Raw genomic sequence first — 14,253 nt, 5'->3', positions numbered from 1 at the left:
TATAGAAGCTATTTAACTTTAGATTTCATTGTTTTTTTTAGTAATTTTTCTAGTAGATGCTTACTTAGAACGTCAATATATTCTAGAATTTCTTACTATTGATTCTCTTTTGATTTTTTTTTTTTCTAATAAAATAACTCTAATACCTGAAGAAAAAAAATGGCTGATTGCCGTTTAAATTCAGATTCTAACGATAACTAAATGTTGACGTGAGGTTGAGGATAACTGCACCGTGCAATTATTGTAGAGAGAACCCAAATTCAAACTAATGCTTCATTTGAGGCCGTTAAGATTTTTCTATTTTTAGAGATTAAAAAAATTTGTTTTTCAATCACAATTTTAATTATACTTTTCTATATGTATAAATAAAGTGATTTTTTATTATTTTTTCTAATTAAGTCAAAAATTTGTCTAAGCCTAAAACTTAGACTTCTTGCTTTTTTATTACTATTTTTGTATTGCAAATTTATTTTAGAAGTAGCAATAAAACAATCTAAAATGAAGACTATGATTCAAGATGTTGACACAAGCATGAGTAGATGAAACTGATGAAAGTAATCTCTATGCTTATAGATTTAGGGGTGGAGTTATGTTTTAAGATTAGCTCACACTCTTCTTTCTCTATATAACATTATCAACCAAAAAAGAATCAAAATAATCCAAAAAAGAATCAAAATAATCACTTAAATTTTTAAGAAAGATAAAAATAATTCTCAATTATATTAAAGAACTATTTTAATTCCACAATTCTTTAAAAACAAATCAAAGTAATCTCACCATAAAACTATTAATTTTATGATTTCTTTTTAAAGACTTAAAATAATCAAAATGATCATCTAATATAATTGAAAATCATTTTGATCTTCTATAAAGAATCGATGAACCATTATGATCCTTCTCTCATTATCAGCAATAGGGCATTACAGGAATGTTTGGAATTCTCTTATTCTTTGATGAAATTCTTTTATTTTTACAGCACTTCCTTCCAAGATAAAAATTGTTTGTTAAGGATGACGAGTACTTTGATGATTCATATCCCTGTTTCAAATTATCCAAAATCAGATTAATCATAATCCTCTGATTATAAGTATCAACATTCATGCTCTCAATATGTTTGTGCAATAAGAATCAAACGGGACATAAATCCAATTACCTGATATAAATCAACTTTAGTTAACTACTATTTAGTGTCATATAAATCATCTCAACGTCCAAGACGAGATAAAAATAAGAACACCATAAGCACAGAGATAAAAATAAGAACACCATAAGCACAAATTTCTCTCCCTGTTCTGTTTTTCTGTCTGCTTCGTCTTTCTCGAAATAAGAGATCTCTATCAATATCTTTCAAGATGTCTGCAATAGCTCTCTGATATCATAACCTTGGAGCTGAAGAGTGCAAACCCAAAACAGGAAAGGTTAGATAATAGAAAGTCTAAACAATCTAAGTTTTTGATGATTTCGAAAACATTTTGTTTTTACCTGAAGAAATGTCAGTAATAATATCACTCCAGAGTTCCAAAATGCATGAATGGTGATGGGAGTGAGAAGATTGCGCGTTTGAGCATAAGAAAACCCTAAAGCAGTCCCTGTTTTGATTTTGATAAGAGATATGATGAATTTTAATCCAATAATCTTGATAATGTATCCAGATTATAATCATCAAAAGTATAATTTAAGGTTACATAAGCAACTGAAGGTAATAACAACAATAAAGAAGCTGTTAAAAGTTTTTCCAAATACAAGCATGGATTAAGCAGGATCTAGTGTTTTTTGGTATTGAGGATTAATTTATGCCTAAAAATCTAAACAATTATCACATCCAGTAAACTTGCCAAAAGCCATTCACCGCAAGCAGGGAGCGAAACCCCCGGAAAAAATTTTGGTTGAAAGGATATTTTTGGATTGTATTAACTATTTCTCTTTGTATTTGATTCATCGTTCCCTAACAATGACACCTTTACACAATGTGTTTAATTATGCTCGGGCAATTGCATAAAAACCATAGTATTTTAAAATTTTAGACGAGTCAATTGCCTAAAAACTCTTATATATTAATAAATACTAAAAAATAGGTAGAGGACAAAAATGTTAATTTTTTAACTAGAAAGCTGTTTTAAGAAGCAATAAAAAAGTCGATCCAAACGAAGCCTAGTTCTCTCAAAATCAGGACTTTTTACTCTACAGAACCTTAACTTTGAAAATCTAGAATCTATTTTGTTAAGTGCTTTGACTGATCAACATCTTATCTAGAGTTCAAAAAGCTGAATTCTTAAATAACTGTTGATAATAAATTTTCTTTGTATTTTACAGATGATCAAATTCCCACTTTCCCATAAGAGCATGCAATCCTACAGTGTAAGGTGGTGCTCAATCAGGAGAAAAATCTCTCTTCATCTCTCAGTTTCCTCTGCTTGGTGGCTCGGTTGAAATCAGTCAGCGGACCAGGAAGTTGACATGTTAAAAGCCCAAAATTCTTTGAACCATTATGCTTTTCGACCTCAATTTTATGGCCAACGAATTCCTCTAAAGAATATCAATGTTAGGCCAGATACACTAATAGTCAAATTTATTTCTATCCCAGAAGTTTAATATTATTGATGAGGACCAATTATTTGGTATTTCTAAACCAACATATTTTTTACTAATCCGATGTAACATTAAATCCAAATCAGCACATGCCTTAGCATGATTTATCTCACATATTCCATACTTTTAAGTCATACAACTAAAGTTTTATAATAAATTTTAAATCTAAGCTAATCTCTATATAAGAAAAACTTAAAACCAAACCATTCAAACTTACCGAGCACAAATAGCTGAGGAAACTCTCCAGGAGTGAGGTGTGCAAGAGCAAAAACTGCAGCACTGAGAAGAACTGAAACTGGCGTTGGAAACCTGTATTACAAAATTAGTCTACACATTATCAGAGCAATTTTAAAATTTGATGAGGGTTTCTTAGGAAGCACCTAAAAGTTAAATTTCATTAAGGAAAATTAACAAGTACGCACTACCAAGCTGAATATAATGATTGTAGCATACACGTCAAGTAGTGAATAAAGTAAGTTGGTGCTTCGAATTTTACCACTTAGTCAAGGATACCATAAAAAAACCTCGAAACACCGTCTCCTCAAGTACCGGGGCCAAAACACCTGTAATGCCAACTAGACAAGCAGTGCTAGCATGCAAAAGAAAACAAGTTAGGGAAGCTAATATCATCATTCATTTAGTGCCAAAAAGAAGCTTTGCTTTGCATTCTCTTCAAATTTTGCAATAAAAGTATGAAGGTATTACCTGATACTTGAGGAGCCAATCAATGGCAATAATCGTATTAAAGCATCAGTCTGAAACGGAATAACAATGCGAAAAAACGAAAAGAATACATGAAAATTTTATATGAGATGTATAATTCATCTTCAAACATATCAGATACATGTAAACATAAAATTGAATGCTACAAAGTACAAACAAACAAACAAATATCAAAGTCGAGTCTGATATACCAACGGTAAATCTATTTTCAAAAAAAAAAAACTTAAGCCTGTGCATGAGAGCTAACCAACTTGATATTTCTACACAAATATATATTTCAATTGTCTGATGTGAGATTAAAACCAATACTCCCTCATGCCTTAACAATCACTCATACTCAAACAAAAACTTTTCAGTTTTCAAGTTCATCAAATATCATATACTAAGAGTCCACAAAATCCAACCTACCATTATAGCCACCCGCTCTTGAACCATACTTACCATGATTGAAGGCGCCACCATGAGAGCCACAAATCACATGAACCACTCAATCTCAATTGAACCATTAACACTAATAGGGAGTGTGAAATCAAATAGAAGACAAAATTGGACTTGATACAACAGTGGTTAAACCACATTTTTTTAATCCAAAAGTTTAAGTTTATGAATGAAGGCCAACTGTTGGTATTGCATACTAACATATTTTTCATCCATCAGATGTGAGATAAAAAAACAATATTCTCATAGGTCTTATTATTTGCACATAACAAAAATGAAAATGAACACAAAAAGATATATGAAGGAACTTTATTATGTAAAATAATATGTTTAGAAAGACATTTTGGACAAAAGAATATAAGATAAATATTTTATGAGACATAAAAATGAATTAAGTGCAATTACATAACCATGTGCCATTTTTACACAATGTTTTGCAACATGTTTTTAAAATACAATGCATCAATTTATAATGATTCACGAAGACACTTTACATGAAAGCTGGTTTGTCTTGGCTTCATGAATTATTACCTTCTCAATTTATCTTAATTCAAACTATCAAGATTTTTTTATTAGTATTGCTATGAGTTCTTTAATTTATCATATAACATTAAAAATTTCAAGAAACCTTTCTTGGTTTGGTTCTTAATCACATACTGCACAATTTTGCACTTTTTATATCATATATAATTAAGTGTGATCTAATAAAAAAATTTGTAGTTCACGAATCTTGTTTCAAGAAAGTATTAGATGTCGAATATAATCAAGAATCACACCATGAATCTACATTTGATTTGCACTACATTAGAACATATTTATGAACATGAATCTATATTTAAACAAGAGTCAAAAAGTGAATCTATAATCAAAACTAAGCACAAAATCATATCAAAACTTGGACCTCTGAGAGGAATTGAATCTAGTATTGAAACAAACTTGAACCTAAAATTGAACAAGTGTCAAAATATAAATTTGAAATTGAAAGAGTATGCCATTAAAATTTAATCTAAAACTACATTAAAAGTAGATTTGAAATAAAAAAGGAACTTCTAAACATATTGAACATGAACGGCAATTAGAATACGAATCCAGTCTCGATTGTGAATCTAAATAATCAAGGCAAATCAATGGCAGCACCAACAGACGATCAGGTCAGCGATAGTGGAGTAATTGCCTGCCAATACACTTTTCAGCTATCAGATAGGCTGACCCAAAGAAGGAAGGATGATCCCTTTTAAGGCCGGATAGTTTGGTCCCAAAATGAATTTGATTAATAATTTTCATTTGAATTTTAATTCTATATACCATATTCTTATTTATTCCTAGATTCTATAGATTTTAGGCTCTGAAAAAAATATTCCCTTAGGAATTAGTTGGACTCCAGAATAAATTTTGTAAGCTTTTCAAATTTAAAAGTGATTAGGGATTTAAAATTCTCTCTTTTAGCATAAATGAGACTAATTTGAAGCAATGGAAATTAGATTTTAGCTCTCCAACTAAATATTTAGAATTTTTCTGCTCCACACCATCGTTTTCGCTCATGCGCTCTATTTCTGGTGACTGCAGTAAGAAGAAAAACAGCTGGACAATCTCTCCTACCTCTCTTCCCCTTGGTTCGAGCAAAGACCTGCAACCCCAAGCTAGGGAAGGAAGCCAAGAAATCGGGCTTCGCTTGGGAATGTTCCAATTAACTTGAAACTATCCCAAAATAATGATTTATTATGTGGACAACAAGTTATTGTTAACAAAGAGTAGTAGAAGGGACGTAATCATCCAGGGCTTGACCATAATTATTTCCCACTCTAAATTCCAAGATTGGGGTCTTGCTTACGTGATTCCTGTGGTTTTGGACCACCTTTCTAATATCGAAGATGCACATGTTATGATTGTTTGGGAAAGGCGAAGACAAAAAACAACCATACCGAAACTGAAAAAATCTAAATATAAGTCAAGAGGCTAATTTAATATTCAATCAAGCGGGGATGTCATCAACAACAATAAATCCTGATTGACTTAAAAGCAGGTTGGAGGCCTTGAAACAGATGTTTTGATAGTTCATGGCTTCACAACATCAAGGAATTATGACGAAAAGTGGTATTACACTAACCTATACGAGATATTATGGTGAGTCAATCCAGATGACGAAAATCCTGTTGATGACAAGGAGATGGAATATTAAGAGGATCACACATTGGAGTTTTTTTATAGGAAACCCGACTACCATTCAAGATTGACATCGAGCTTAAGTTGTCAAACTACAATGACACAATTGACGTCGAGAAACGTGATTCAAGCATCTCAAGGCCTACTTTTCTTTTTGTAGTTACAATCATTCAACAAAGATTGCTTTCAAAAAGTTGAAGCAATCTGTCCATGCTCTCATGCAGTGGAAAGTGGGCAAGGAGCTACAATCTAACGAGGATGACTTGAAGCTAGTTCAAAGCCATCTTGAAGAACTATCATCACATTGACCATATGCACGAAAGGTAATTCGATGACAAAAGTTGAGATAACGATTCAAACAGTTCGTACAAACTAAATCAAAGAATTTTAGACGTTGATAATTTCTTTAGACATAGTTTTGGAAGAAGACTCAACCCTAATGAAGTTCATCACTGGGTAGACAACCTTTGCCAGGAATTAGAGTTATTCTCGATCAAGGTTCCTTGGACAGCCCTTCTTAAAGGTGTTGACCAACCTTTCCCGTGGGTGAAATGGAGGATACAACCTTCCAATTTTGAAAAAATAGATCATGCACTTTGATGTGATACGATCAATGGACTTGCAGGATTTTATTAAGAAATTTGTTTTAGCAATGAATTTATAAGATTAATGTTTCACTATGTTAGGATCTTCAGTTTTCGTAGTTATTAACTTGCTTCTAGTATGCGGTTACACGATAGATTAAAAGAACAATTCAAGACAATAACAAGACGATAGCAAGACAAATATGCAATTAACACTAATCCGGCACATAACAAATAGAACTTTCACCTTCGAGTTTCCCTCTCGATCACTCCTTGGAAGTAGGGTTAGCAGAGGACAAGGGTTAGCAAGCCAAGTGATGCCACTGAAAGACAGAGGATGTTGGCGGTTTTGATCAACATAGAGTTGGCCGGAGTTGGAGAGATGGGTGGTCGTCCGGTGATCTTCCATTGTTCTGTAGGTTGTTGCTCGTCGATGACGTCCACCAAAGTAAAAAGAATACGCTCCATGTATTCATTGACGGTGCCTTCGGATCCAAACCCGGGATCGAAGAAATGTGATTTAATGATGTCGATTTCCTCTTGAGAGTTGTAAATGAATCTGTGATCAACTTCTGGATATGCCATCCATGAGATTAAGAGCATCCGTGTAGGTCTTTGGTGGAGCCTCCGGTTAGGAGAGGTGGAGAAGGGCGGCGGAGAGAGAGGGGAGCCAGCAGTAAGGAGGAGAGGAGAGGATAGGGGCGGGTAGAGCTAGGGTTTGAATGGGGGAAAGGGATTTTCAGAAAATCTGAAATTAATTCAGATTTTCCTAAGAGGGAATGGAGGAAATAATTTGAATTTCAAATTATTCCACAAAGGGAAAGGGGCGGCGGTTTAGGATGACATTAGGGAGAATTTAAGTGGAGTTAAGAACTTAATTGGAGAGAGAAGGGGGAGTTAATGGGGCCAGCCACATTGAGGAGGGAGAAGGGGGTTTGTTTTAAGTATGTGGACAAAACTATAAATCTGAAATTAAGTTCATATTTTATGCATTAATTAGAGGGGAGAGGGAATTTGAATTTCAAATTCAAATCCAATGTCGGCTTGGAGAATAAAAGGCAAAAGTGGTGGTGAGGCCTATGCATGGGGCGGCGGCAAGGTGAGAGGGAGAGGGGATTGGGGAAATAATTATGGGCTTCCTAATTTAGCTTTGCAAATTAGTTATGAGGAAATAAAATCCAATTTAATTCAAAATTGAATTGGATCTCATTTAAAACTTTCCTAATTTGACTTTATTGGATTAGGAAACTATTTGAAATTCAATTTGAATTTCAAATCTAGGGATTAATGGAGGGATGGGCCGGCGGTTGAACTTTCGGTGGGGTAGTGGAGGGATGGCCGACGGGTGGATTGGGGCCGACGGCTTGGGCGGCCAAGTGGGGGAGGGTGGCCGTCAGGTTGGGTAGGGCCGGCTCTAGGAGGAGAAATGGGGAGGGGTTTTAGGGAGGCCGGCAGGTAGATGGCTAGGAGAAGAGGTGGATGTAGAGGAAAAGAAAAGAGATCGTAGAACCGCGAACCTTGGAATCCTCCAAAGGTTGACGGGTATTGCTTTCACCTACCTAGGGTTTCTCCTCTCATGAACTCACAAAGAGATCTAGCAAGAAAGTGGAATTCTCATTCATAATCATCATTAGAAAAAAAAATGCAATGACTAGGCCTTCATATATAGACCTCCAAAACACAAAATGTAAAAGACACAAATGCCCTCAGGCTACAACATGACACAAATCCCTCATAGGGGTAAAAGTGGAAAACTGAAAAAATAATTAAAAGAAATGCACTAAAACATCATAAAAAGAAACTATGAATCGTAGCCGTCGATCTACGATTCCGCCGATGGTAAGTATGTCGAAATCTCCGGTGAATGTGATGTAGAACGGGGAGGAGGCTTAACTCCTAAACGTCTGGGACAGCGGTTCCGAGCAGTTCTAGGCAGCACCGGTCGCTCCTAGAGGGGCTGGACAGCAGCAAACTGCTGTGGGAAACTCTGGACAGCATATTGGAGGTCTTGGGAAGATCCTGGACAGCTGTTTGAAGCCTTCCCGATGGTGATACGGTAAAGGAATTCTTGCTGGAGTTGATGGGCAGCAAGCTGTCCTTCTTTGGACAGCAACAGGAAGGTTTATAGGTTCAAAACTATGGAGCTTCCTTTGCTGGAATCTCAAAACAGCCAAGGAGAACACTCAGGAATATGAAGAAACAGGTTTGGAAGCAAGGTTACGGTCCAGGAGGGGGAGAATAAGAGATTTAAATCTTACCTAATTGATTTTCTAATTAAGGTAAGAAATAAAAGGAAAGGGGGAGGGAGAGGGGCCGGTCCAAAGGGGGATGGAAGGATAGGATTTAATTGAATTAAATTAGAGGTGGGCCCAATCAATCAATTAGCTATTTGATTAAATCTGAAAATTGATTTCAGATTTAAAAGATTAGGAAAGTTTCCAAATTTAAGAACAAGTCATTTGGAAAGAATTCAAAATTCAAATGTCATGAAATTTGGATTGAAAGGGGCTTAATTTGGGGAGTTAATAAGGGAGTAATAATGGCTAGAATTAATGAGAGAGGGGGATTTAATGAGGTTAATTAAGACTTCTTAATTTGGTTTAAAGATTAGGGAAGAAAATAATTCACTCCAATTTAAGTTTCAAATTCAAATGGATGTAAATTAAGAACTTTCCTAAAATAGAATCACTAATTTAGGAAAGAATTTGAATTTTGAATTTGAATAATTTCAAATTCAAATCATTCCCTAAATTAACCCAACCAAATTAGGAAATCCCAAAGAGGGTGGGAGGAAAGGTGAGGCCGGCGGCTAGGGAGCCATGGCCGGCGGTTGGAGGATCTTCGGGTGAGGTGATTATGTCGCCTGGAATAGACCCGGACCGGTCCCTCCTGGACCGGTCCAGCCGGCCCCTCCTGGGCTGGCGTAACATTACCGCCCTCCCAAAGAATCACCTTGTCCTCAAGGTGAAAATCAGAGAACTGTTGTTTCATCCTCCCGTATGGCTCCCACGTAGCCTCGTAGTCATAGTCAGGAAGGTTCTTCCACTAGATCAACACTTCCTTAGTTTTATCTTCTTTCTGGCGAACACCTTTTAGCTCCATAGGTTCTAGAATCACCTCTAACTCCTCAGTCAGGGTCACTGGTAGCTCGGAATTGGCGGTGTACTCCCCAATGGCTTTTCTTAATTGTGACACGTGAAAAACTGGATGTATAATTGCCGATGGAGGTAGTTTCAATCTGTATGCTACTGTCCCAATCTTCTCCAGCACTTCATATGGCCCAAAGTACCTTGGAGCCAGCTTTTCATTCCTCCTGTTGGCGATTGTCTTCTGTCTATATGATCGGAGCTTCAGAAACACCCTCTCCCTTGCTGCAAACTGTATGTCCTTCCGATGCCCATCTGCTTGCTTCTTCATAATTTGTTGTGCTCTCAGCAGAAGCCTCTTTAGCTCTTCAAGTACTCGGGCTCTCTCCTCTAAGTACTCTTCTACTGACGAAACAGGGGTGCTGCTACTCCCAAAATGCACCAAGTGTGGGGGATCCCTTCCATACAATACCTTGAAAGGGGTCATCTGTGAAGCAAAATGAAACGATGTGTTGTACCAATATTCTGCCCAGGATAGCCACTTAGCCCATAGCTTCGGAGTTTCTGACACAAAATACCTCAGGTACGTCTCCAAGCTCATGTTGATTACTTCTGTCTGGCCATCCATCTACGGGTGGTAAGCTGTGCTCCTTTTTAGAACTGTCCCTTGTAATCCGAACAACTCTTTTCAAAAATGGCTGAGAAACACCTTATTCCTATCTGATACGATCGTCTCTGGTACTCCGTGCAGTCTGATCACTTCCCTGATGAATGCTGCAGCTACTGCCACTGTGGTGTAGGGGTGTCTAAGTGGAATGAAGAGTGCATATTTGGTCAGCCGGTCCACCACTACCAGTATCACTGTGAATCTGAGCGGGGCGGCCCATCTATAAAATCCATAGATATCTCCTCCCACACTCTCCCCGGTAGAGCCAATGGTTGTAGTAGTCCTCCTGGAGATATGGCCATATACTTATTCCTTTGACAGATCTCGCAACTTACTACCATCTTCTCAATATCCTTGTGCATCCCTTTCTAGTACAGCTCCCCAGCTAGCCTCCTGTATGTCTTCTGTACGCCTGAATGGCCCCCCACTGCACTCCCATGAAACTCCTGGAGTAGGTTTGGGATGTGGATCGACGTCCGGGGCATCACAAATCTCCCCTGATACAGCAGTTTGTCTCCCTCCAGTGAGTACCCGGGTGGCTACCTGGTTCCTTCATTAACTCAGTCCTAATCTTTCTCAAACTCTCATCTCTAGCACTTTCTTCTCTGATGGCCTCCCAATCAAGCATCAGAGGAATGGATAGGGCAACTGTCTGTAGTTCCTCCATACATCTGGACAAGGCATCTGTCGCCTTGTTCTCCACTCCTGGCCTGTACTGAATCTCAAAATCATACCCCAGTAACTTAGACAACCACCTCTGATGCTCTTCCGTCACCATCCGCTGTTCCAGAAGAAATTTCAGGCTCCGCTGATCTGTCCTGACAATGAAGTGTCTTCCAAGTAGGTAGGGCCGCCATTTCTGGATGGCCAACACGATGGCCATCAATTCCCTCTCATATACTGATTTCATCCTTGCTCGAGCAGTCAATACCTGGCTGAAATAAGTGATGGGCATCCGATTTTGCATAAGTATTGCACCCAATCCATATCCGGATGCGTCTGTCTCCAAAATGAATGTCTGAGTAAAATCTGGCAAAGCTAGGACCGGCACTGTAGTCATTGCCTTCTTCAAGCTCTCAAATGCTGATGTGGCTGCTTCTCCCGATGAGAAATCATCCTTCTTCAACTGCTCCGTAAGTGGCCAAGCTATGGTGCTATACCCCTTTGCAAATCTTCTGTACTACCCTGTCAATCCCAGAAATCCCCTCAACGCCTTCAGACTTTTTGGTAGTGGCCACTGTAGCATCGCCTCAATTTTGGATTGATCCACTGCCACCCCTTCCTTTGATACCACATGACCCAAGTACTCTACACTGGCTTGTGCAAAGCAGCATTTCTTTAAATTTGCCCTCAACTGATGCTCCAGCAATACCTCTAACACCTTTTTCAAATGTTCCCAATGTTTGACCTCTGATCTGCTGTATATCAGGATGTCGTCAAAAAATACTAACACAAACCGTTTGAGATATGGTTTGAAAACCTTATTCATCAGGGTCTAGAAAGTAGCGGGGGCTTTGGTGAGACCAAAAGGCATCACCAAGAACTCATAATGGCCTTCATGTATTCTAAAAGCTGTCTTGGGAACATCTTCCTTCCTCATTCGAATCTAGTGGTAACCCGATTTCAAATCTATCTTGCTGAATATCACAGTCCCGCTTAATTCATCCAACAGCTCGTCTATAACGGGTATAGGAAACTTGTCAGGTACAGTCTCCTTGTTGAGTGCTCTGTAATCCACACAAAATCGCCTGCTGCCATCCTTTTTTTTTACCAACAGAACGGGACTAGAGAAAGGGCTGATACTGCGTCTGATGATCTCTGCTTCCAACATATCTCTAATCAACCGTTCAATTTCATCTTTCTGGAACTGAGGGTAGCGGTAAGGACGTACACTGATGGGTGAAACCCCGTCCCTCAACACAATAGCATGCTCTCGCTCCCTCTGCGGTGGTAATCCCTGAGGCGGCTGAAACACCTCCTGGAACTGCTGAATCAGGGTTGAACATAGAGGGGTATGTCTCCTCCCTCCTCCACTCTTGCTCCCTCCAAACTGTGCAATTCCACCAAATAGCCTCCTCCCTCCTGCTGAATGGCTCGGATTAGGGATTTGAGAGAAACCCCAGCCTTGGTCAACCCAGCGTCACCCTAAATCATCCTCCTTCTCCCCCCTATCACCAATTCCATCCTCAGTGTCCCCCAGTTGATCTTAGTCTCCCCCAATGTACGCAACCACTTCATCCCTAGGATGACGTCAGTACTTCCCAATTCCAAGGGAAGGAAGTCCTCGTTCACCTGGATCACCTGAATCTTTAGCACCACTCCTCTACAAACTCCTCTACCCATTTCCACCTTTCCCGTGCCCATCATCACCCCATAGCCTCCTGTATCCACTAGCTCCATCCCCAGCGACTCCACGATCTGGGTGGAAATGAAATTATGAGTTGCTCCACTATCAATCAACACCACCACCTCACGGTCAGAGATCTCTCTTTTCACCTTCATAGTGTGACTCGAAGTGAATCCCACTACTGAGTTCAAAGAGACTTCTGCTACGTCCAGATGCAACTTCTCCTCCTCCACCTCAGGGTCATTCCCACCTCCCTCTTCGTCTTCCTCGTCTTCACAAACGAGGAGAACCTGAAGAGATCGGTCCTTGCACCTATGCCCCGGCATGTACTTCTCATCGCACCTGAAGCACAACCCCTTTTGCCCTTTTTTCCTGCAACTCCTTCTCACTCAGCTTTTTGAACTGCCCCCCATTTCCCCCTCCACTAGATCGCTCCTTGGGCACCTCCCTCTGGTTCCCTGGGACTACCCCTTTGGAGGGTAATACAGCAGTAGTCATCTTGTACGATCCCCCTGAGTAGTTGTCTCGAGCTCCTCTTTCTGATCTCTTCTGATCTTCCACCAATTGTGCAAGCTCCATGGCCTTGCCTAAGTTCCTTGGCTCTAACACTCTCACTGCTGTTCGGATCTCCGGTTTAAGCCCCTTCATGAAGTTCCCTTCTAGGGCAGACTCAGAAATGTGATCCAATCTGCTTGTCATGTACTCAAATCTGTCCCGGTAATTGGCCACAATCCCCTCCTGCGTCAAAGCAAAGAATTGTTCATAGAAGTCTCCTCCCCCATCAGCTCGAAAACGCTCTAATAAACAATCCTTGAACTCTCACCAGCTCCGAATAGGCTCCCTCCTGTCTCGCCACTAATACCATGCCAACGCCTTCCCTTCCAGACACAATCCTGCCGCCGTCAGCTTCTCGTCATCTGTCAACCCATTGACAGCGAAGTAACGCTCCAACTTATAGATCCACTCATGGCCATCTTCGCCCTCAAAGATGGGCATCTTCAACTTCCTCACCTTCGGATCCCTTCCGTTACCTCGGTACTCTCCATACCCCACCATTCCTCGAAGAGGAGGTGCTCCCCAAGTGTCCCAGTCCTCCCTCCGGCGATGGTATCCGAATTCGTCGTCATATTCCCCTCATCCCCTTTCAAAATCAGCACCTCGACGCTGAAATTCAGCACCTCAACGCTGAAATTCCCTTCTTCCGCTAAAATCAGCACCTCTTCGATCATTTCCCATGCTCATCTCCTCCCTAGAAAGTGGCTCTAGAGGTGGCATGTCGTCTTCTCCCTCAAGGATCTCTACATCCGGATTCCTCCTCCCCCTAAGCGGGTTCGGATTTCCTCCTACGTCGTGGTCTCCGGTAGTCTCTCTTGCTTCCGACGTCGTCGGATTAGTCTTCATCTCAAGTAATTTCTTCATCATCTCTTCCATGGCCGTGAATTTTCCCTCCAACCTTTCATTATTAGTGGTGATTTGATTTTGAAAAATCAAAAAATCTTTCCTCCAAATCGGTTTTCAATTGACCGACTTCGCCTTCCAAGACGTCCACCTTCTTTCCGGCCATCGTTCTTCTAACGGATCCCAAAAACATGTTCTTCCGGAAACGATAAACTTGCTGAAATTTCAGAATTTCAGCCGCCGGTGGCCCCGAATCGC

At 39.5% G+C, this 14,253-nt stretch overlaps 1 protein-coding gene across 1 annotated transcript in view; it reads right to left on the bottom strand.

The window, feature by feature from the left end:
- Window positions 1-1,099: 1,099 nt before the first annotated feature.
- The window catches only part of LOC110110501, a 24,398-nt gene continuing 11,244 nt past the window's right edge, over window positions 1,100-14,253 (bottom strand). Inside the window, exons 6-10 of the mRNA XM_020842005.2 lie at window positions 3,295-3,344; window positions 3,086-3,178; window positions 2,807-2,898; window positions 1,483-1,589; window positions 1,100-1,389 (exon numbers count right to left, since the gene is read on the bottom strand). Of these exons, the coding sequence (XP_020697664.1) occupies window positions 1,348-1,389; window positions 1,483-1,589; window positions 2,807-2,898; window positions 3,086-3,178; window positions 3,295-3,344 (384 nt within the window). The 3' untranslated portion in view covers window positions 1,100-1,347. The remainder of the gene's footprint in view (window positions 1,390-1,482; window positions 1,590-2,806; window positions 2,899-3,085; window positions 3,179-3,294; window positions 3,345-14,253) is intronic.

Source organism: Dendrobium catenatum, unplaced genomic scaffold (assembly GCF_001605985.2).
Source record: "Dendrobium catenatum unplaced genomic scaffold, ASM160598v2 fragScaff_scaffold_898, whole genome shotgun sequence".
Lineage (NCBI taxonomy): Eukaryota > Viridiplantae > Streptophyta > Magnoliopsida > Asparagales > Orchidaceae > Dendrobium > Dendrobium catenatum.
This window is presented reverse-complemented; position numbering and strand designations above follow the sequence as displayed.